Below are 24288 nucleotides of genomic sequence, written 5' to 3'. Positions count from 1 at the left end.
GTTAATAAATAGTTTAAAATCAATATCCAAAAAAAGGCAGCTTCAGGGTGGCAAAACTTTGGTTCCCTTCATTCTCTTCAAACATTTGAGGAAGAAACAATACCTTTCTCTTTCAAAATAGAGAGGTGGTAACATTGCCCAACCAGTATAATCCTAATAGCTAAACCAGACCAAGGCTGTTACAAGAAAGAAAATTAGACCAATATTCCTGTTAACATATATGAACAAAATCTTTAAAATTTTAGCAAATCAAATCTGGTAATATATAAAAATGACCAAGTGGAGTTTATCCCTGACTGCAGTGTTGATTTTAACATTCAAAAATTGGTATAATTTGCCACATTAACAGATTAATGGATTAAAAATCCTATGATTGCCCTGGCTGGTGTGGCTCAGTTGGTTGGGCGCCATCCGGTGCACTGTAAGGTTGCCGGTTCAGATTCCCATCAGGGCACATGCCCGAGTTGTGGGCTCAATCCCCAGTCAGAGTGTGAAGGAGGTTGCCAACTGATATTGCGCTCTCAAGTTAATGTTTCTCTCGCTTCCTCTCTCTTTAAAAATCAATAAACTATTCTTTAAAAAAAATTCTCTGATCATTTCAACCGATGCATAAAAAGCAGATGACAATATGCAACAGCTATTCATGATTTTTATTTTATTTTTTAAAGAAAAACCAACCTCCCAGCAAACTAGGAACAGGAAACTTCCTCAGTCTGATAAAGGCCACCCCCGATCAAGTTACCATTAGCAATGTGCATAATAGTGACAGGCTGAATGCTTTTCCTCTAAGATCAGGAACTAGAAAAGGATTCCACTCTCACCACTTCAGCATTATACTGAAGGTCTTAACCAGGTAAGAAAAAGAAAAACATTATGATTGGAAAGGAAGAAATAAAACTTTTATTCACAACTGGTATGATTGTGTACACAAAAATCTTAATAGAAAATTGATTTTAAAACTATCAGAACCAATAAGTGGTTATAGCAAGGTCATAAGGTTCAAAGGCAATATACATATATATATATTATTTTTTGTATAAGAGCAACCATTGAACCTGAGCTCGGAAAATGAATTTTAAAATGGCATCCAAAACATGGTATATTCTGGGGTAATTTAACACATGAACAAGAGCTCTATATTATAAACTAAAAAATATTGCTGAGACTTTAAGGAAGATTTAAATAATGAAAAGAGGTACTACATTCATGGGTTGGAACACTCGATGGTGTTGATAGTCTCCAGAATTATTTAATTCAAGCCCAATCAAAATCCTAGCTGGCTTTTTTGTAGAAATTCACAAGCTGATTCCAAAATAAAAGAGTAGTACAAAGTTAAAGGTAACTGTAAAGCTACAATAGGGTAACAACCAGTGAACAGAATACAGTCCAGGGAAAGACACATAAGTGTAGTCAAATGATTTTCTACAAAGGCCCCAAAGTGTATCTGTGGGGAAGAGGTTCTTTTTCCTTTTTTTATGTCTATTTCAGAAAGAGGAAGGGAGAGAGAAAGGAACATCAATGATGAGTCATTGATCGGCTCTCTCCTGCACGACCCCTACCGGGGATGGAGCTGGCAACCCAGGCATGTGCCCTGACAGGGAATCAAACCAAGATCTGGATTATAGACCAATGCTCAACAGCTGAGCCACGCTGGCCAGGCTACTCTTATTTTTTAGATTTTTTTATTTTGGAAAAATGCAGACAAGTACAAGAATAACAACACTCCTATTCCTTAATTTTTCTTTGTTAATAAAGCTAAAGCCCCCAGCCCCATGAGCATGCATATCCCCTCTCTGAGACCATCATCATAGTTTTGTGGATTTTTATTCTTGCTTGTCTTTCATGCTTTTACATACATATGTTTTTGAGCAATAAATAGTTTTGTATTTTTAATTTACATAAACTACTTATATTACCGTATTTTGCTTTTTTCTAGCAAATTGTATTTTTCTCAACATGTTCCTGAGCTATATCAGGTTACACATACAGATAAATTCCTTTCCTTAAACTTCTGTACTAAATCCCACTTGTGAGTATATACCACATTTAATTTAGCCATTCCCACCCTGGCTGGGTGGCTTAGTTAGTTGGAGTGTCGTCCCATAAGCCAAAAGATTGTAAGTTTGATTCCCAGTCAGGGCACATACCTATGTTTCAGGTTTGATCCCCTGTTGGGGCCTGTACAGGAGGCAATGGGTCGATGTTTCTCTCTCCCTCTCTAAAATGAATTTATAAAAACAAACCACATATCCTCCAGTGAGGACTAAAAAATGATAATTTAGCCATTCCCTATTGATGGATAGTAATGTTTCTTGTCTCCTGCCATTAGCACTGACATGAATATTTTTGTGCAAGACTCCTGCTGCCCCCATGCAACCATTTTCTTAGGAGTCTACTTAGAAGTGGTCTTGCTAAGTAGTAAAGTGTGTGTGTTTTTACCAGACACTGCCTTATTACTTTCAGAATCAATTGTTTTCCAATCAATTATAAATAGCTTTCACCCACACAAAAAAAAGTTTTTACACCAGACTCTGGATGAAGCCTTTGGAACATAATTATTTAGAGCTTGGGTGTAGGTTCAAGTCCCTTGTCCTACCCCTTGGGAGCTTTCTGAGTTTGGCTGAGGGACTTAATTCCTGTAACCTTAGTTCCCTCAGCTGATGATAGTGCTACTACCTTCCTGGCTTTTTGAGAGGATTAAAGGGATAAGCCACTGAAAGCATTGGGCCTATGAGCAGCAGCCATTGTTATGATAGTTGTCTGACCTGCCCCTTCTTGCAGTCCCACTGAGTTAATCGCCTTCCCACTGGGACTGCCTGTGTAAACATCCTGCCTCCCCAAACTTTGGAAGCTCTCGTTCAGCTCCTAACAATTTTAGTATCCTGGCCTCCCATGGGAAGTACCCATGGGAAGTACCCACTCAAAAGGTTTCCTAGTGATGACTGCCTGCTTTTTTAAGAAGCATTGAGAATTTAGTTGCCACCAAGAACTGAGAGGTAGAACTCCTATATCCTTGGGGGCTGTTTCCCACCCAGTGGGACTAATAACACCTTTGGGCCCACTATCCCAGGACAGCCCCTCTGGCATGTTTACTGAACAGAGTTCCCTGAAGGAGGTGAATCAGCATTAATGGGGCAGTACCACAAAAGCCCCACCGACTCACAATCACAAAGTTCTCACTCCAGAATAATATAGAACAAATAAAATGGAACATCATAAACAGAAACATTTGTTAAGCTCTTACTATGTGCCAGGCACTTTTCTCAGCTCTACATTTGCCATAATAAGTAGACTACTACTATTTTATTTATTTCTAAATCCTCACCCGAGGATATTTTTTCCATTGCTTTGCAGAGAGAGAGAGAGAAACATCCATGTGAGAGGGACACATCAACTGGTTGCCTACCACACGAGCCCTGGCCTGACCAGGGCCGGGGATCAAGCCTACAACCGAGGTACATGCCCTTGGCCAGAATCGGACCTGGGACCCTTCAGGCTGACACACTACCCACTGAACCAAACCAGCTAGGGCTAGTCTGCTACTATTTTATTTTATTTTTTAAAATGTGGCTTTATTGATTTCCTAGAAAGGAAGGGAGAGGGAGAGAGATAGAAACATCAATGATGAGAGAGTCATTGATCGGCTGCCTCCTGCACGTCCCCACAGGGGATCGAGCCTGCAACCCAACCTGGGCATCTGCCCTGACTGGGAATTGAACCGCGATCTGGATGATAGGTCGATGCTCAGTCGCTGAGCCACGCCAGCCGGGCTAAACTACTGCTATTTTAGAACAGAGAACACTAAGGCACAGAAAGGTTAAGCAGCTATTAGGTGCTGAGGCTGGAGTGCTAGCCTGTCTGCCTCCAGGGCCCTTGCTCTGCTACAAGTGCCCATGTTTCCCAGCCCCTGGGTAGCTTCTGTGCATGAAGTCAAAAAGTTAGCCCTTTAAGATAGGTGGCGGCCCTGGCCAGATACTCAGTTGGTTAGTGCGGCATCCCAATACACCAAGGTTGGAGGTTCGATCCCCAGCCAGGGCATATTCAAGAATCAACCAATGAATGCGTAAGTAAGTGAGACAACAAATCAATGTTTTGTCCTCCCTCTCTCTCTCACTCTAAAATCAATTTTTTTTTTTAAAGATAGGTATTTAAAAATTTTTTTGAGTTAACAATAAAACATTAAGCCTAGGGTTTTTGACTTATGAGCCCTCTTCCATAAAAGTCTTAAAGTTTTTTTGATCATCAGTTGAGGGGACACCCTGGTGCTTCTCCTGCCCCCACGCAATTGGGATGACTCCTTTTCCGCCCCCTCTTGCCTTCCTCTGTGCATGATGTAGGCAGGTCATCCCCCTCTCAGTGTTGGGAGTTCTGACAAGTGGTCCTTTGCCAGCCTCTCAGTTGGACGGTTTTTGTTACCTAAAATCTGCACCTGAAGAGTAGTCTTGTGATGAAGTAAGCATCTTACTCCTAGATGTTTAATAAAAGCTCATTTGCTGACCTGTGTGTACTGTGGGCTGAGTCACTTAACCTCTTTGAGACTTGTCAAGTGAAAGGTGTGGTTATCAGGACAGATAAGATAAGCTTGAAAGGACTTTGCAAACTAATTACCCATATGAATGTAAAAGTAGAGGTAGATGTTAAGGGGGATTAGAAAACAACCCACCAATAATGAGCTAGCTGGGGTGGAGGGGGCCGGTATTTGTCAGTGCCCTGCAAGACAGAAAAGTGTAATTTGCAGTGGGTGTGTTTCCTAGAAAACCTGATGACAAATTTGGCCTCAAGAAAGATGATTGCCTGGGAGGTGAGCTAACAGCAACAGAGTTTAGTGCAGGATCCTGGTGCACACTGTGGCCACCCCTCTGCTCTCGTTCCTTTGACAGCTCATAACCTGCTCACAAGCTGGGCACAGTGATGCACTTATTTGCCAGTTAGTGAGCCCAACCAGATGCAAGGTATGCTAATACTATGATGAACAAGGTAAATAACTTCCCTGTCCTGAGAAAGTTTAGGGAAAACAGATGAAATGAACAAGGAAAGGTGTCAGACAGTATAAGTACCATGAGCATTAACATAGGGTGACAGTTTGGCCATCAGTCTTTGAGTGGTCTGGGGAAACACTCCTGAGGAGGTGAGTTTGAGTTCTGAGAAGGAGCCCACCCGGCAGTGGTGGCAGGACCAGTGTTCCCAGTAGAGGGAACCAACAGTTAGGTGAACTGGGGAGAGTCTGAAGAGCAGAGAAGGGCAGCCAGTGTAGCTCGAGCATCAGGGGTGGGAGAGAGTGCTAGGAGATGAGATCAGAGATGAGGGATTTGTAAGCCAGGGGTAAGCATACAAGCAGCTCTTAGGGAAACTGCGCTGAAGGGGATCAAGGCAGGTGTCTTGCCCCAGATGGAGGGAGGGGGCTGAGAGTTACTGCACCTTTTTCAGGAAGGAAGGCAGAAGTAAGGTACACTTTTCAGGAAGGTTTGTGGATTCATTGGTGGAAAGATTGGAAGTCCCTCTCTGGCTTTCTTTTTTCTCAAGGAAGCGTATAGTATATAAGGCTGGTGAGAGGTAGGGCAAGGAGCAGCCTGGGTTGTGATAAGAGATTTGAAGAGAGAAGTTGTGAAGGAGCAGCCTTGCTCCTCAGGAAGTCAGGGGACTCCTGTGTCTCAGGCCCCGGTATGGTATTGGTGGAGGAGTTTCTCCTGCCCTGGGCTGGGAAATCCGGTGTTGGGTGTGTTTCATGCTAGATCCTCATTTTTCCTCCCCCCACAGCAGCCACACTGCCTGCCAGGGAGCTGCAATGGATGGGCCACCGTCAGAACTCATGGATCCCCCTCTGAGTCAGGAGACATTTTCAGACTTGTGGAATCTGTGAGTGGAAGTCTCTTGGGAGGGGCGGGTTCACTGCCCAGCCTCTACTAACGACTGCCCCACCCTGCCTACCCCACCCCATTCCCCAAGGCTTTGGTAGTAGAGGCCTGTAGAAAGCAAGAACCAGTACTGACTTTCTGCTTTTGTCTTTCAGACTTCATGAAAACAATGTTCTGGTAAGGACAGGGGTGGGAAGGGACTGGGGGGCTGCAGGGCCAACAGCCTGGGAACCTAGCCGTCTGGCTCCTGTTTCTCTCATTCACAGACCCCCGAAGTCTCCCCGACAGTGAATGAACTGCTGCTGTCCCCAGACCTTGTAAACTGTCTGGACAAAGATCCAAATGAAGCTTCCAGTATACCAGCAACTCCTGCACCAGCAGCTGCTCCCCTAGCACCAGGCACCTCCTGGCCCCTGTCATCCTTTGTCCCTTCCCAGAAGACCTACCCTGGTACCTATGGTTTCCGTTTAGGATTCCTGAATTCTGGGACAGCCAAGTCTGTAACCTGCACGGTCAGTAGCCCTGGGAGGCTGGCTTTCATGTGATACTTCAATGCCTGATCATATCCCCCTGGGTTTTTCTATCCCAGAACACTGGGATTTCTCTCAGCCTTTGGCTTGTCTTTCTACATTCTACCTATTTAGTCTTTGACCTTTGACCTCTGTCCCAAAGTTGAATTTTCCCCCTTGACCTTGGACTTTTCTTCACATCATACTCTCAGCATCTGTCGTGGGGCCATGGAACTTCCCCTTTTTCTTCACTCTCTTTCCTTAGCTTTTGTAAATAAGCTCTAGGATGTAGATCCCCAACTCTGCTATCTCTGGCTACCCTCCCCACACAGCACATGGCTTTCAGTTGTGCTTAAGCAATGCTTGTTCATTTCACCCCTGGGTACTTGTCCCCTGACCTTCCATTCATTCTTTCTCCTTCTTTACCTACAGTACTCCCCTACCCTCAACAAGCTGTTTTGCCAGCTGGCAAAGACCTGTCCCGTGCAGCTGTGGGTCAGCTCCCCACCCCCGCTCGACACCCGTGTCCGTGCCATGGCCATCTATAAGAAGTCTGAGTACATGACAGAGGTTGTGAGGCGCTGCCCCCACCATGAGCGCTGCTCTGACTATAGTGATGGTGAGCAGTTGGGGCCTGCAGATGGGACAGGGCTGTGGCCCAGAGTCCCCAAGTGGCTGATTCTTCCTTAATTGCTCCTAGGTCTGGCCCCTCCTCAGCATCTTATCCGGGTGGAAGGGAATTCGGGTGCCGAGTATTTGGACGACAAAATCACTTTTCGACATAGTGTGGTGGTGCCCTATAAGCCGCCCGAGGTCTGGTTTGGCAACTGGGGTCTCTGGGAGGAGGGGGCTAGAGGGGTTTGTCAGTGGCTACCCAGATGGGATGTGTGCAGAGCAGCAGGTGGGTTATTGCCCGTCCACAGTTGTGGAACTGCAGCTTACAGAGGCTACAGGCTTCAGGGCTGGGCAGCCTCACTTTGGGCCTCTGTTTTCTCCCAGGTGGGCTCTGACTGCACCACCGTCCACTACAACTTCATGTGTAACAGCTCCTGCATGGGGGGCATGAACCGGCGGCCCATCCTCACCATCATCACACTGGAAGACTCCAAGTAAGGAATCCATACCACCTTCCATGCCGGCATGCTCCTCCCTAGCCTCTGCCTTCTCTCTGTCCCCTGGGCCCTCCCCCTCAACCATTGTCTCTAGTACTACCAGCCGTCCTTCCCTCTCCCATCCCTGTATGTAGAACCTCCTTTGTTACTCCCTCCCAGTCTTCTTTTCTCTGGCTTTGCAACCGCTCTAACCTGTGGCTTCTCCATATGCCTGAACTTGGATCTTAGGCTCCACATAGGGTGATGGTGGTTGGGACCTGGTTTACAAATAGTGTCCACCTTCTTATTGCCTCCTGCTTCCCTCTACTTACCTGGGTAGTGGTAATCTGCTGGGACGAAACAGCTTTGAAGTGCGTATTTGCGCCTGTCCCGGGAGAGACCGGCGCACAGAGGAAGAAAATTTCCGCAAGAAGGAGGAGCCTTGTCCCAAGCAGCCCCCTGGGAGCACTAAGAGAGGTAAGCAAGTAGGGCAAAAGGAAGTGGAAGAGTCAGAAAAGGTACAATTCTGCCCCAGATTCACTCTTCTCACCATTCCTTACCTCTTTCCCAGCACTGTCCACCAACACTGACTCCTCTCCCCCGCCAAAGATGCCAATGGATGAAGAATATTTCACCCTTCAGGTACCAATTCTGGGAGAAGAAGATAGGCAGTCTCTTGCCCCTACTTAGTGGGATTGGATAAAGGTATAAAAAATGTAAATGTAGCAGGTGTAAGGTTAGGCCAGATCCCATCTGTCCTTTCCTCTGGCTATGACCCACATTCTTGAGATTAAGTTTCAGGTTGAACATATGGATATGTCTAGTAGAAACATAATGAGCCTGGAATGAAGTTGCTTCCAACTTTGAAGGCAAAGACCCACATGTGAGTCATATCTGCAGCTCCAGCATCTAGCAAAGTATCTGGCACCTTTGTTCAGGCTCAACATGTGCACTGAATGATTAGTTGGAGGAAAGGGAACTTTATTTAAGGCCTAGCCAAAAAGAACCCTAAGAGTTTTAGTAAAGGTAACAGTTTCCCTTCCCTACTAGTCAAGGAACATGAATGCTCTCTAGAAGCTGGCTACAGCCCTCTCCTGCAAGAAAATGACAACTACGGGGAATTGAATTCTGCCAATAATCTGAATGATGGGCAAGGAAATGGGTTCTCCCTTAGAGCCTCCAAAAGAATGCAGCCTACTACAATGTAGATTTTAGCCCTCTGAGATCTATATTAGATTCCTGACATACAGAACTGTAAGATAATAAAAGTGTATTTTTTTAAGCCACTAAAAAAAAAAAAAAAAAGATTAAGTTTCAAATCTAGCACTCAAAATGGTATTTTCTTCCTGGTTGCTTTCCCTGCAATTAGGGCATTTGCCATCAGGGGCAGTGGTGCCTAGAGACAAGGGCTCCTGGTTGTGCCTGAGTTCAGAATGCCAGCTTACACCATAATCTACATTTTTTAAAATATCTTTTTATTGATTTTGAGAGAGAGAGGAAGGGAAAGAGATAGAAAGAAATATCAATGAGAAAGAAACATCATCGATTGGCTGCCTCCTGCACACCCCCACTGGGGTTCGAGCCCAAAACCCAAGCATGTTCCCTGACCGGGAATCAAACTGTGACCTCCTGGTTCATAGGTCAGTGCTCAGCCACTGAGCCACACCCAGCTGGGCCGTAACCTACATTTTAAAGGATCATCTTTCAGAAGAAAATTTGTTAAAGAGGGCATGAAAATGGTTCTGTGACTTTGCCTAATACTTCATTCCCCCCTCTTCCCTCCTGCCACAGATCCGTGGGCGGGAGCGCTTTGAGATGTTCCGAGAATTGAATGAAGCCTTAGAGCTAAAGGATGCCCAGGCTGGAAAGGACCCAGGGGGAAGCAAGACTCACTCCAGGTGAGTTACCTGGGTCCCCTCCCGGCTCACTCCCCTGCACTGCTATGTTGGAAGATCTGATTCCATTGAAATCCTGCCTTCAAGGTAAAAGGCAACTGAATTCCTCCCATTGGGCCCTGGCTCTGCCCAAACATTCTTTATTTTAGTCTTCTCTAGTTGAACCACACAACCACTTTTCTGCCTCAGGTCAGGGGGAGCAGTCCACAAACCCCTCAAGCCTAGATACGAGCATGGATATTTCTTTGCCATTTCTAGCAATCTCTGTCTCAAAGCTAGGGTCTCCATTAGGGACTTGGTAACTGTGTGCAAGTGCCAGGCAGAGCTGTGATTTGGGGTCAGATCTTCAGCCCTGCTGAGTACTAACAAGTCCTGCGTGGCCTTGTTACTGCCCCCCTCAAGCTCAGTTTCCTCATTTGTCAAATGAGATAAGGGAAGGTTAGGAGTTTAATGCACACAAGTACCCCAGGTGCTCAGTAAACATGTCTGCAGTTGATGGCCGCTCTTTCAACTTAAATTTCCCCTTGCTCCAGCCTTAGGCCCTTCAAAGCCTAGATTTAAGAAGAGGGACCCTGAGCCTCTCACTCATGATGTCATCTCCTTCCCTCCCTTTTCTATCTCCACAGCCACCTGAAGTCTAAAAAGGGACAATCTACCTCCCGCCATAAAAAACCCATGCTCAAGAGAGAGGGACCTGACTCAGACTGACATCTCCTGCTTCCTGTCCCCCAGTGATACCCCCACCCTTGTCCCCCTTCCCTGGCATTTTTGGGGGCTTAGGATCTTCAACCTCTGCTTGGTTCAGGTGTGCCTCAAACACCCATTGGTGGACTGGGCAGCTGGTTAAGAGGAGGGAATTTCTAAGTCCCTTCTCTGCTGGTCTGGCCAAATCCTGTCTATCATCTTGGTGAACCTCACTACCTAAGAGGAAATCTCACCCGATCCCATACCCTGGAAGATTTCATCTCTTCCAAGATCCGTTTCTTCTACAATCTGTAAGGCACATCTGTATTCCTGACCCGCACCCCCCTCTTCCCCTTTTATACCACATTTTTTTATATTGTTTTCTTATTTTACAATAAAACTCTATTAGCACCTGTGTGTCTGAGGGTGAGTACCAGTGCTAGCTAGCTGCCTGGGGCCTCCAATACGGGGGTAGTTAAGGAGGTGACATTGGGAAGCAGCCACCTGAGTCTCCAGGGAATGTGGGCTGGGGAGCCTCCACACCCGGGCTTCAGGAGGAGAACAAAAGCTGGAGACTGGGTCAGTCTGCAGGCTGCATGACAACAAGGGAGGGTTGAGTCCATGACTCTGTCCCTCCTCCCTTCCTCCAGGGCTGGCACAAGGTTTTTCTGCCCCTGCTTCTAGGATTGGGCTCCTGCCCCCTTGTCAACCACTCACCAAGGATTATGGGATTTAAATGTCTGATTTAGCAAGCTGGAGCCTCTGGGGTAGCCATCTGCTCCACAGGAAAGGGGCAGGATACCTGAGTTCCCGAGAGGAAAGAGGTTGGGTGCTATTGGATGAAGAGAGCAAGCAGGGGAGGCCTGCCAGCCCGGGTCCCCAGGAAATGGGGGCGGCTAAGGTGAAGGCTGCGATGTGGGGCTGGGGCCTTCCCAGCATCCCCTCATCCTGGGCCTCTTGCCAGGCAATTGAATGAATTGAAGCTTTAAACTCTGCCAGGAAAACCTTTCAAAGGGCTTCTTGGGTTAGGGTGGAGAGCTTAGTCCCCCCCCATCCCTTCCCGTTCCTCAGTGCTGTAGGCTCCCAGGGAGGGGGGCTGGGGGCAAGCTCTGCTGCCCAAGCCAGTGCTTCGGGGGTGGCCAGACAGTGGGGACACAGCTTGTCCTGCCTTCTCCCTGGGGGTGGAGGGAGACGTGCTAAGATCTGGAGGGGTTTCTGGGCCGTTGTCCTCTCAGCCTACCAACTGGGCTTAAAGTGCCAGTGGTAGTCCTTTGGCTTGCCCTATGGATCCCACATGGCTGAAAAGCCACTGGCTACCATGGCCTCAAAACCACCATTTTTCTCTTAATTGTTGAGGGATGCCAAACACTTCCCAGGAGACCCAGAATCACCATCTCTCCCACATACCAGGCCCTTGGCAAATGCATGCCAACTCATTCCTTATCATTTCTGTAGAACAGGGGTGGGGAACATCTGGCCCACAGGCCTTACGTGGCCCCCAAAATCATTTGTTCTGGCTTTGCAAAGGCAACCACAGGCAGGACTCAAAATTCAATAAATCATGGAGCTTTCTTCATAGCTAGTTTTTAAGTTGATAATTTTGTATGGCCTGTGAATGATATAAATATCCAAATGGCCCTTGGCAGAAAAAGGTTCCCCACCCCCGCTATAGACAGTCATCTTGAAGCTCCCCTTCTGATCAGTGTCCAGCACCCATTACTCATATTTCCCTAGGATGTATACCTAGTTCTATTTCATTTCTGCTATACTTCAGAAAGCAGATCCAGCTGTGGCCGGTGTGGCTTAGTTGGTTGAGTGCCACCCCATGCACTGAAAGGTTGCCAGTTCAATTGCCAGTCAGGGCACAAACAAGGTTGCAGTTTGGACCTCAGTCAGGGCATGTATGGGAGGCAACCTATCGATGTTTCTCTCACATTCATGTTTCTCTCTTCCTCTCCCTCTCTCTAAAATCAATAAAAACATATATATATTTTTAAAAAGCAGACCCATTCTGGTTCTGCTGATCCCTTTGTGAGCTGACAGATTACTAGACTGAAAACTATGAGGTAAATTTTTAGGCCATCTCTGCTATGAGCTGTGTGTGGCTTTTAATGAGTCCCTAACCTCTCTGGTCCCATCTGCTCACTTTACTGTGTTCATTCACCTACCCTTCTAGTCAGTCTGTGCCTATCACTGTTTAAGCCCTGGGGCCCCATGGCAGACATGGCCCCTGCTCTCAAGAGCCCAAGCCCTGTCCCATAGAGGTTTGGAATAAGTTAGGAAACTTGTTTCCGCAATTTCAGGAACACAGGGTCCCCAAGTCTATGAGACACCCAGCAAAAGTGCTCTGAGGATAACGTATAACCATATATGCTTTCATTATTTAAAAAAGAGCCCTAGCCAGTTTGGCTCAGTGGTTAGAGGTCAGCCTTTGGGCTGAAGGGTCGAGGGTTCAATTCCTGGTCAAGGGCACGTACCTGGGCTGCAGGCTCAATCCCCAGCCTTGATTAGGGCATATGCGGGAGGCAACCAATCAATGTGTCTCTCACATCAATGTTTTTCTCTCTATCTCGTCCCCTCCCTTCCATTCTCTAAAAAAGTCAATGGAAAAAATATCCTTGGGTGAAGATTAACAAAAAAATAAAAAAGATGTGAATCTAAGCAAACTTAATTCAAAAGATAAATCCAAAAGCAGGGATTTTTTTTTTTTTTTTTTAAAGATAAATTTTAAAAAGAAAAACTCAAGCGCTTGATTGAGGGGGTTAGGAAGAGCAAGAACAAAATGGTCCAATGAGTAGAATTTAAATTATCCTGGGCCCCGCCAGCGTGACTCAGCGGTTGAGCATTGACCTAGGATCCAGGGGACTGAAGTTCAGTTTCCCATCAGGGCACATGCCCCAGGTTGCGGGCTCGATCCCCAGTAGGGGGCGTGCAGGAGGCAGCCGATCTGACTCACCATCGATGTTTCCATCTCTCCCTCCTTCCTCTCTCTGAAATTAATAAAGATATATTTAATAAGTAAATTATAAAAATAAGTTATCCTGGGCCTTAGGGAAAGAGGGAAATTTCCAATTCATGCAAAGTAGTTTTAATATTAAAAAAACAAGCCAAATTACATAGACACAATATCTCAAAATAGTATCTACACATTGAGTCAAGAATATTAAGGGTAGGGAGGTTGCGAGGCTGGGTGAAAAGGGTAAAGGGGTTTTTAAAAATATCAAAACTCAGACACAGACAACAGTATGGTGATTACCTAGAGGGAAAGAGGGTGGGGGGAGGTAGAAGAGGGTAAAAGGGGCATAAATGGTGATAGGAGACCTACTTGGGTTGGTGAACACAATACAATATATAAATGATATACTGTAGAATTGGACACCTGAAACCTATATAATTTTATTAACCAATGTCACCCCAATAAATTCAATTTAAAAAAAGATGTGAATTAGAGCCACCGGGTGATTGAGCATCGACCTATGATCCAGGAGATCTCGGTTCAATTCCAGTCAGGGCACATGCCTGGGCTGTGGGCTTGATCCCTGGTCAGGGGCGTGCTGGAGGCAGCCGATCAATGACTGTCTCTCATCATTGGTGTTTCTATCTCTCTCTCCCTCTCTCTCTGAAATCAATAAAGACACATTTTTTAAAAATAAAAAAGAATATTAACACTAACCAAGTAGGGTTTATTCCAGGAGCAGAAGGTTGGTTTAATAGAGAATACAACATAACTCATTGCATTAACAAACTAATGAAGAAAACATGATCATATCACCAGATGCTGAAAGGAATTTGATTAAATTTCAGCAGCCATTCTTTAAAAAACAGTAATGGAATACCAGGAAGTATCCTAATGGTTAAACACTAAAATAATTTCAGTTAGAATCAAGAACTAAACAGGGATGCCCACTAACAATTGTTTTAGAACACTCAAGAAAGTAACCTGATTTAAAGGAATCTACCTTTTAGATCACATGTGCCTAAAATTTCAAGACATAATACAGATGTGATAGAATTAAGAGAATTTAGGAAGGGCCTGGCCAGCAGGGCTCCATGGTTGAGTGCCGACCTATGAACCAGGAGGTCACAGTTCGATTCTGTGGTCAGGGCACATGCCCACGTTTTGGACTTGATCCCCAGTGGGGGGCGTGCAGGAGGCATCTGATCAATGACTTATCATTGATGTTTCTATCTCTCCCTCTCTCTGAAATCAATTTTTTTTAAATTTTTTTAAAAGAATTTAGGAAGGTAGACAATAGAGAAATATTAATGGTTTTTAAAGCAAAAGCACTGAATAAATATTACCTTTAAAATAACAAAAGCAGCTCTGGTCTGGTAGCTCAGTTAGTGTGTCATCCCCATATGCCAAGGTTGAGGGTTTGATCCCTGGTCAGGCAGGGCACATACAAGAATCAACCAATGAACACATAAATAAGTAGAACAATAAATCAATGTTTCATCTCTAAAGTCAATAAACAATGTTTAAAAATAACAAAAGCAATAAAATATTTAGGAATAAGTTTAACAAGACTGGCACACAAAAGTATGGCACAGGACCTACATGAAGAAATTGATAAAGCCTATTTAAGGACATAAAACCAAGCTCCAAACAAAAGATAACCATGTTCTTAGATGGGAAAACTTAGTATATCCTAAAAGTCAATTCTCAAATAAAGATATAACGCAATTCCAATTAGAACCCCAACAAGATTTTGTTTCTGTAAAAAGTTCCCAAGAATAGCCAAGAGTTGTTTTAAAAAGAAAATGGGGGAGCCCGGTTGGTGTTGCTCAGGGATTGAGCATCGACCTATGATCACAGTTTGATTCCCAGTCAGGGCAAATGCCCTGGTTGGGTTGCAGGCTCAATCCCCAGTGGGGGCGTGCAGGTGGCAGCAGATCAATGGCTCTCTCGTCACTGATGTTTCCATCTCCCTTTCCCTTCCTCTCTCTGAAATTTAATAAAGATCTATTTTTTAAAAAAGAGAGAGAATGGAGGAATTTGCTTGTTAGATATTTTTTTTTAAAAGTGAAATTAGGTTGATATAGCTTGATATATGGCAGCAAGCAGTGAATCCAGAAATAGATCTCAGTATATAGAAAATTTTATTATATGGCCAAAGTTAGTTTTTCAGTTCAGTGGGAATAAATTACAGTTTTTTAAAATGAAGCTGACACAACTGGAAAAATAAAATTGGATTCCTAATTTACACACAAAAGAAACAAAAATAAACCAGATGAATTAAAGTGAATGTAAATTTAAAAAAAAAATTAAAATCCTGCCCTGACTGGTGTGTCTCAGTGGTTAGAGCATAGGCCTGCACATCGAAGGGTCTCAGGTTCGATTCCTAATCAAGGGCACGGTACCTGGATTGCAGGTTCCATCCCCACCCCAGTTGGAGCCTGTGTGAGAGGCAACCAACCCAAGTGTCTCTCTCACATCAATGTTTCTCTCTCCCTCCCTCCCTCCCTCCCTCCCTCCCTCCCTCCCTCCCTCCCTCCCTCCCTCCCTCCCACTCTCTCTAAAAATCAATGGAAAAAATACCCTCAGGTGAGGATTGACAAAAAGAGGAAAAAAAAAATTAAAATCCTGTCCCCCCCAAAAAAAAATCTAGAAAATAATGAGTATACTCTAGTGACTAGAAACCCAGAAACTACAAAAGAACTGATATTTAATAATCTGAAAATCCAACACTTGAACAGTAAAAGCAACCACAAACTCAAGAGGCAAACAGCCTGTTGGGGGGGAATTTTACAATGCAGAAAACAGTTAATATCTATGGCTGTTGAGGAGTTTTAACAAATTAAGAGAAGAATGAACTAATAGAAAAAATATTATGCTGCCATTTAAAAACAATTAGAGCCCTACCAAGTGAAGTAGTGACAAATTTAATGAGTGAAAAAAGTGAGATGCACAAAAGTGCATAATATGATTCGATTCTGAAATAACAATGACCAAAACCCAGGGATCCATGTTGTTTCTACTATGCATTCAGGATAAAATTGCATATATGTAAGCATGTGTAATAAAGCTATTTTTTAAGGCAAATACTAAGACCAAGTCATTGAGAAAAAGCCCCAAGGAAAAAATTAGCTATAAACCCATCAATAAACATTGTTGTATAGACCCATCCATCCCTTTTTCTATGCTTGTACTGTTCTTTACAGGAAATTAAGATCATAAGGTTCCTAATGTGTCTTCTAGTCAATTTTTCTCATCTTTCTAGACATTGGCTGATGCTATTCTCACCCCAGACTGTTCCATGCTTTAATCCTCTAAGAAGCCTTCCATTAGAAGCCCCCAACAGAAAGTGATTGATGACTCTGAATTTTGTCCTCAACAACTTTCTCCCCTTCCCCGAGGCATGTTTAGGTCTACCTGGAATGAGTTTCTAGTGTGCTCCTCACTTCTCCCATTAACCTGGGGAGCTTCTTGGGGGCAGGAACTCTGCCTCTTTCATAAGTGTCCTCACAGTGCCTAGAATGCAGAGTAGGTACCTCCTAAGTATGGTTGTACAAAGGGACACAGTCTTCCTGTCTCTTATATTGCTTGACCTCAAAATAATATAGGTGAAGGAGTGATCTAGGAGGTAGACGCTGAGATACTGCACAACAGAGGTCATATCTGAGGAGCTGCCCAAGGCCTGGGTAACCCCTGGATCACCCAAATCTACACTCCACCCCCTTCCCAGGGCTCTACCAAAAGTTCAGAAAGGAACCACCCGCACACAGGGCTCCGTGTATGATATATATTTATATATATAATTGCTCTCATTTTATTGTACTTAATTCTCTTTTTACAGTAGATCTGACACGGGCATTAAATAACTGCAGAGAGAGACCACTGGAATGAGGGGACTGCAGGAGAACATGGGGACCCAAAGGGAAGAAACAGATCCAACAAGAGAAAAAGGGGAAGGGTCCATCTGTGGGTGGGGTGTGGAGGCTTCAGCATCAAAAAAGAAAAGGGAGATTAGAGAGGTGAGGAAGTGAAGGGCACTGGAGGAGAAAGTTAACACGCCTCTGTAACTCAAGAATACAGGAGGTCCCTCTTTTACAATTCTATGGACACTGGGGGGTTGTTTAAAAATGCACAGGGATCTGAAGGAGATGGAGCCAGGAAATTCAGGGCCTAAACTGAGGGGTTATTTGCAAGTTTCAGGCTAAAATGCGGAGGAAAAGGAAGGAGTTAGCTATTAGTTGATAAACTGCTAAGAGAAGCCAGCAGGAGGATGGTGGGGGCAGATCTGGGCCCGGGGAAGTTGGTGGAATAGTCCCATAGCCTGCTGACGTTTCCAGGGTGGCCACTGGGGACACATCCAGAATGGCTGCCCCTCCCCCAGGGCTCCTGGGAAGTGGGACTTGAAGGATATTCTGGGAAAGCGGACAGGAATAAGGGAGCCATAGGCAAAAGCAAAGTGGATATTCAGCCTAGGTCCACCCTGCCCTTCTGAGGGGTGCCTATTTGGGTGACAGAGACCAGAAAGAGAATTTTCAAGAAAGACCAGCACAGCACAGCTGGGCGTTGCTCAGCAGTTGAGCATTGACCTAGGATCCAGGTGATGGGGTTCGATTCCTTGTCAGGGCACATGCCTGGGTTGCGGGCTTGATCCCCAGTAGGGGGTGTGCAGGAGGCAGCCCATGAATGACTCTCATCATTGGTGTTTCTCTCTCTCTCTCTTTCTCTCTCTCTATCCCTTCCTCTCTCTGAAATCAATAAAGATACATTTTTTTAAAAAAAAAGACCAGCATAGACTCTCTTCCAGACCCTCACTCCCAGCTCACAGTCCCCTTAGGATGAGAAGTGCCATGTGCCAGCAAACAGGGAGAAGACTACAGAGCCACCTGTCCTGAAAAGAGAATAGGAATGGAGAGCAGGTGGAGAAAGACCTACCAGAGGAACCAAATAAGTCAAAAGCCACCAAGATGGCAACAGCGTATAGCAGGGAGAAAGTGTGGGACATAGAGAAAGGTGACAGCGGCTGTGCTGAGGAGCGGAAGAATGGAGTGCCACATTCCCGTCTGGAAGCTAAGGGGTGAGATGAGACTGTGTTTGTGTGTGTGTGTAGGTGGGTGGGGGTGTGAAGGTGGGGAGGCATTTTCTATATCTCTCAGGGGATAGGAGGGTAGCTGTGGGAACACCCTACTCACAGCTAAACCAGAACCAGAACAGCTCCTCCATGACCATCTCAGGATCCCATCTCCCTGTCTCTGACTGAGCTAGGGTCGGAGAAGGTAGTGGAAAATGTGTGAAAGTGGGGAATCACAATGGACATCAATCAGGCTGGGTTTAGAAGTAAAGGAAAAGGGACATTCCAGAAGCATCCATAGGAAAGAGGTGGGGGCGGGAGGAAGGGGGTCTCAGGTTTTGTTGATGCGGAGTTTAAAGGCCACTCGGCCAGCAAACTTGTCTCGTTCATCGTCCGTGGCGATGTTGGCTGCGTTGATCCGGCATTCCACATTCACCTCCACATTAGGGGTCACGTTCAGGAACTTCACAGCCACCAGGGGCTGTGTGTAGTTCACCTGGGCCAGAGGAGGAAAGTGAGGGACCAGGCCCATGGCAACTTGGCCTCCTCCTCAAGAACGTCACTTCCCTGAGGAGCCAGCAGCCCCGGGCCCCCCTCCCAGGACTTACGTGGAACTTTTTGCCATAGTAGGGGAAGTACATGAGGTCAATGTTGCCATTGGCAGGGAACATGACAAAGCTGCCCAGATTCTCAGCGTCTTCGTCTCGCTGTGGGGGCACAGGAGGGTAGACAGGAGAGCTTGTTAGGGATGGGAGGAACCAGGAAGCTTGCCAGACTTCTCTTGTTTTGTTTTTGCCCCAGATTATTTTGTCTCAAAACTGTTTCCCTCGAGCTGTGAGTCTGTGTGTGCTTGTGTGTGAGCAGGAGGAGGTATCCTGTCTCTCTCAATAGACTGGGAAGTTCTAAAGAGTGCTAATGATATGGAAGCCTCCTACTCCACTCCCACCTTAAGTTCTTACCCCATCCATGGGAAGCAGTTTCTAGAGCAGAGCCAAGAGAGAACAGATAAATGAGTTAGGCTCAGTAGAAAGCAAGGAGAGGGGCTGAGGGAAGAGCTGGCAGGAAGTTTCTAGACAGGACAGAGGTAGAGGGAGTAGAGTTCCAAGGACAACTTAGTGGTGGCAGATAGTGCTAACAGATCAGCAGCTACCAGATACCTAAAAAGAACTGAGGGTCAGGTGAGATATGGGAGGGAGAGCAGAAGACAAGGTCATCAAGGGAATAGAAGGTGGAAAGGTTGAGAGAAGACAGGGGCCAGGGCTTAGGTGAAGTCAGGGAGGGGCGTGTCTATCCACACAAGAGGTGGCTTCTGCATCCTAGAGAGAAGGAAAAGGGGTAGGAGCCCCTTGGAGTTTGAGCCATATTGGAGCCCCCTCTTACCCCTTTGTCCCTATAGTGATGGAGCCTCTGGGAGCGAGAAGATTGGAAGAGGTGAGTGAATTACACGGAAACCGTGGTATACAAACAAGTGTGCAGGTGCACAAGGCCCAAAAAACTCACCTTCCCCACACAGGTAACATTCATGCTCTGGTTTGCTCCTGCATAGAAGTTGATGACCTGGAGTGAGGAGAGTGGTAAGAGTTAGAGAAAGAAGTTGTCAAAGACACAAGTATCTAGCTTCCGGCCATGGATCTCAGCCGCCAATGGCCCCATCCTGTTCTCTCAGCCACTCAAACATCCAAAAATCTAATGCGCATTAGCCCCAGTGAAAGGAAGGAACTTTCAGTAGATGGTGTCCCCAGCTCCCTCCTCCATTCTCCCTAGGGACCAAGGTCATGGTTACCCGGTTCATCTTAATGAAGACACAGGGCTGCCCAGTGCTATAACCATAGTGGGTGGGGTCCCCGATGCCAGAGCAGTCACCCAGCTGGGTCCGGTTGAACTGGCAGGCACGTTTCGGGTAGTTGAGGACTCCATTATCTGGCTGTTCGTAATAGCGCCCAGGGCGGCAGACATCATTCTTTTGGGCTTGGATGGAGTCATTGTAAGCTAAGGAGGTAGGGGAGAGAGAGCACGGGCCTGATGTTCCACTTCTAGGGTTTCTAATCCCCTGCCCAAGGTCCTGCACAACCACATCTCCAGCCCCACACTCACGCTCCAAGAACTTGTTGAGCTTCTGAACATGCTGGTCCCAGCTTTCAGTATCACTGACGTTGACAGTGACATCAAGGTTCTCAGTCTTGGGACGAATCATCAAGCCTATAGCCAGACAAGGACAGGAGTGGGGGATGTATATAAGATGTGAGACCACACACAAAGGACAGAAGATGGATATAGGGAACACCAGGGTGAGGGATGGGATGAAGATCTAAGATCCTGCCCGGCCGGGCGTGGCTCAGTGGTTGAGCATTGGCCTAGGATCCAGGAGATTGCAGTTCGATTCCCAGTCAGGGCATATGCCTGGGTAGTGGACTCGATCCCCAGTTGGGGGTGTGCAGGAAGCAGCCGATCGATGACTCTCTGTCATCAATGTTTCTCTCTCTCTCTCCCTTCCTCTGTCTGAAATCAATAAAGATATATTTAAAAAATAAAAAATAAATAAAAGAGCTAAGATCCTCTTTATGGGCGGAAGATATCCCCAGGTCACCCAGCTCTTAGCTGTGGGACATGGGAAAGGAAAGCGGACTTCAAGAACTTAGCACACGGTGATTGGATCATCGGCACCACACCTCTGGGAATTCTGAGTTCTCAGCCTATGAGTTCCTTTTGGAGGCTTAGGGGCACAAGGGCTGGTAGGGGAGCCTCATCGCTCACCTGGTGTGGCCAGTCGGTCCTGGTACTTGGGGGTATGGTCAGAGACAGTCTGCAGCATCACCCACATGGTAAGTGTGAACATGGCCGTGAGGAAGCCGTAGAAGACGAAGTAGAAGAGGAGGATGAAGGCTAAGGAGGAAGAAATGGGGTCAGCAGGTTCTCCTGTCATGACCTCACCTACTCTACACATCCCTCTCCCACTCAGAGGCCACACACTGGGACAGGGCACAGAGCCTCAGGGACACCTTTGGGCCTTCCCCAGCGGGAGGAAAATGAGACAAGCTGGAAACAGGCAGCTGGGCCTGGCTGCCAGCCATGACTCCCAGCCCCCTCCTGGTCCTAGGGCACAGTGAAGCCTGACCTTGTGGAGGCCACAAGAGACCTAAACTCTCGTTGCTGAGACAACCCCAAGTACAGGCCGCAGTCATCTTGCTTAAAATTACATTCCCAACTTCTCAACCATTCATGGCCTTGAAAAAGCACATCTGCTGCTGCCGTGTTGGTACTCGGGCTTAAAGTTGTATGGCACGACTTTCCAAGCTGGCACGGGCTACCGGTTCACAACCAAAACTCTATCCCATCCCTCAGAGTGCGGACCCTCACACTCTGAGGGATGGAATAGCAAAATCTTCTCTCTCCTGGAGCCCCACAGAAGCCAAACCCTGAACTCAGCTCCCACCTAGCTACAAAATCTCTGAGACGGCTGTCCAGAACTTTCAACAATCACCCCACCCCCAACTCACACACAACACCCAGGCCAGAGGTGGGGAATAAAGGCAGAATCTCCCACAGCCTTCCCAGCAGAGAGCAGGTCTTCGGTGGATATGAGATGGCACTATGTCACTCCTCAGCCTAGTATGAGTACCTGCTGTTTCCACCACTGAGGATCCCCAGTGCTTCCACCTCAGAAGACACTTCCCCCATGAAGCCTCCTCAGATTCTCCCAAGTACTCATGGACCCTCCAATCCCAGACACTGGACTTCAAGTTCCCTTCCGGCAAGGATTGCACTGGACCCACCTGAAGGGCCCCAGGTGGGTGGGCTGATGGGGACATCCTTTGATCAGTGTGGATGAACTGTAAATTGTGTCATGCAATGTCCCCTGTGCTTAGGCTTCCCAGCTTGACTATCCCTTTTAGAAGAATTCCACCAGCACCCATGCCTAGCACCAGACCAGACACAACTCCCTCCACACACCCTGAGTTCTGCCACCCCAATCCCAAAGCCACACTAGGCCAAATGATGTCCACACCTCACCACTAGTGACCAATCCTCCCTCCTCCTGCGACATCTGAGGCAAAGATCCAGTCTCAAAAACCTCACAGTGACACTCCTCCCCAACAGCCCCCCACCCACAGAGCAGCCACAGATGGCTCCAAACGCTCCACGGTGGGATATAGACCACTTCTGCTATGAAAAATCCACACACACACCCCCCCCACACACACACACTCCCACCTCTCCAGGACCCGCCCTCTCACGCTTGTTCCCAGGGTCCAGGGGGTGGGCATGAACTAAAAATAGACGGCTTGGCTAGCTAGTTGGGAGCTGCAGGGAGGGAAGGGGCATTCTTCTGTGGAAGGAGGGCCACTGTATGGAGCGGACGGGCCTCCGAGAGCGAGCACCAGGGCGCGGACACGCGCGCAGAGCCCGCGACCCCCCGCGCGAGGGGGCTCAGCGGGGGGCGGGAAGACAGCAGTGACCTACTTTCTCCGCCTCCGCAACGCCAGCCAAGAAGATTAGACAAGCGATTCGGTCCCCTCCCAGCCCAGAGCACGGCAGGGGGGTCGGACGCCGGGGACCCGGGAAGGGAGCCGGGGATACGCCGGCTGGACCTCGTGCCCCCAGGGCGTCGCCCAGAGGACCCCCCACCCACCCCTTGCGCGGCTGCCCCGCGTACCCCAGCTGGTCCCGGTGCGGCCCATGAACTGGTGCGTCCGCGGGTTCCACACGAACTCCTTCCACTCCTCAACCACCTGCCCGCAGCTCTTCTTCTCTTTTTGGGTGACCATCTTGGCGGCGGGGGACGAGTCCCTCGCGGGTCGGGGGGCTACGGAGAAGCTGGGATGCCGTGCGCTGTAGCCCCCCTCCCACTCACCGGAATGCTCCGGGAGCAAAGGCAGCAGGGGCGAGGGAGACCCCCTTCAGATATGCAGCTGCTGCAAATTCCGGGGAGCACGGCCACGCGCTGCAGGTTGCTGGCAACGCGACGTGGGATGCACAGATCCTAGGCCCCCTGACTGCGATGAAAAGGGGGGGGGGGTGTCAGAGCAGGGGAGAATAAAAAGGGGAAGGGGTACGAGTGCAGCTTCACTCCACCTCCTAGAAGCAAAACGAAAAGGGATGCAAAAATAGACGGCAGCAAAACCTGAGAGAAACGCAGAGCAAATTGGGGTGCAAGGAGGTACAGAGAGAAGTGGGGGAGGGGGCCGCCCCGAAATCCGAGATTCAAAGAGGCTGTGGAGAGGGTTCGCGTGACCGCTGAAGACTCCTCCGCCAAGCAGAGACCGCCACACCAGTGGTAGCTCGGCCACCGAGGTGAGGCGGGGACGCGCAGTTGGGGTCAGCCTGGGATAGGAGATCCCAGCCCGAGGCTCCGCTCCTCAGCAGTGCGGGCCCGTGGTCCAGGAGCGCAGTCTTTATAGTCAGCCGCGATGGGGCTGCCCGCCCCCTTCCCACCGCCAGAAGCCCCGCCTCCTTGTCGCTGGCCCGGGCAACCTCATACATATGCAAATATGGAGAGATGATTGGGCCCGCCCCCTGCCGCCACTTCTTGAGGAGGAGGTGTCTCCCTTACTGCCACCCCAGGTATGGACTGCATCAGAGTGGCCAGAGGGGATAAGGGCGGGATATGGAGAAAGATAACCCCAGAGAGACACAGGCTGAGAGGGAAGCAGATACGTGCTTGAGATGGGGGCCCCAGGCAGGGAGTTAGAAAGAGACTAAATCCAGGAGACGCACAGGGCAGAATGTGAAAGGAACAGAGAAGGAGCCAGAAACCAAGAAAAACAGATAAAAGAGACCAGCCAGGGTACTAGACCAGCAGCATGGAAGCTGGAAAAGGCCGCATAGAGATGGATAGAGGCCACAACAGAGGGAAATTCCTCTTGTGGGAGCTGCTACCAGTCACCTCCAGCACCTCCTTTTTCCAGCCCCGCAGCCCCTTCTCCCACCACCTGTTTATCTCCAAGCCTCGGGGCTTCCCCGAGCTTCCCACCACATCTGTCAGTGATTCCCTCCCAACACCACTGTCCCAACCCCAAGCATCACCCTGAGACTCCAGCCCTGGACCCAGGTCTGCCAATCTGCTTAGGTGTTCCGTCTCCTCCCACCCCCATGTCTTTTTTTTTTTTTTTTTTTTTTTTAATCCTCACCGAGGATATTTTTTTCTATTGCTTTTCAGAGAGAGTTGAAGGGAGAGAGAGGGAGGGAGAGAGAGAGACGTTGATGTGAGAGAGACACATTGATTGGTTGCC

General features: G+C 47.6%; 2 protein-coding genes across 2 annotated transcripts; one reads left to right on the top strand and one right to left on the bottom strand.

Moving 5' to 3' along the window:
• Positions 1-800: 800 nt before the first annotated feature.
• TP53 (tumor protein p53) lies at positions 801-10445 on the top strand. Its single transcript, XM_081161676.1, has 11 exons — positions 801-853; positions 5758-5856; positions 6011-6032; positions 6122-6367; positions 6797-6983; positions 7065-7177; positions 7364-7473; positions 7796-7932; positions 8027-8097; positions 9247-9353; positions 9977-10445. Exons 2-11 carry the CDS (start codon positions 5786-5788, stop codon positions 10056-10058), a joined length of 1146 nt encoding a protein of 381 aa, XP_081017802.1. The 5' UTR covers positions 801-853; positions 5758-5785; the 3' UTR covers positions 10059-10445.
• A 5239-nt stretch (positions 10446-15684) lies between these two features.
• On the bottom strand, positions 15685-23426 carry ATP1B2 (ATPase Na+/K+ transporting subunit beta 2). Its single transcript, XM_081161681.1, has 7 exons — positions 22713-23426; positions 20813-20941; positions 20153-20257; positions 19842-20047; positions 19559-19615; positions 18667-18765; positions 15685-18554 (listed from the first exon to the last, which is right to left on the bottom strand). The coding sequence occupies exons 1-7, from the start codon at positions 22822-22824 to the stop codon at positions 18390-18392; spliced, it is 873 nt and encodes a 290-aa protein (XP_081017807.1). The 5' UTR covers positions 22825-23426; the 3' UTR covers positions 15685-18389.
• Positions 23427-24288: the final 862 nt, after the last annotated feature.

The sequence above is a fragment of the Miniopterus schreibersii genome (assembly GCF_964146895.1).
Source record: "Miniopterus schreibersii genome assembly, chromosome: 16".
NCBI classification, from domain to species: Eukaryota; Metazoa; Chordata; class Mammalia; order Chiroptera; family Miniopteridae; genus Miniopterus; species Miniopterus schreibersii.
This window is presented reverse-complemented; position numbering and strand designations above follow the sequence as displayed.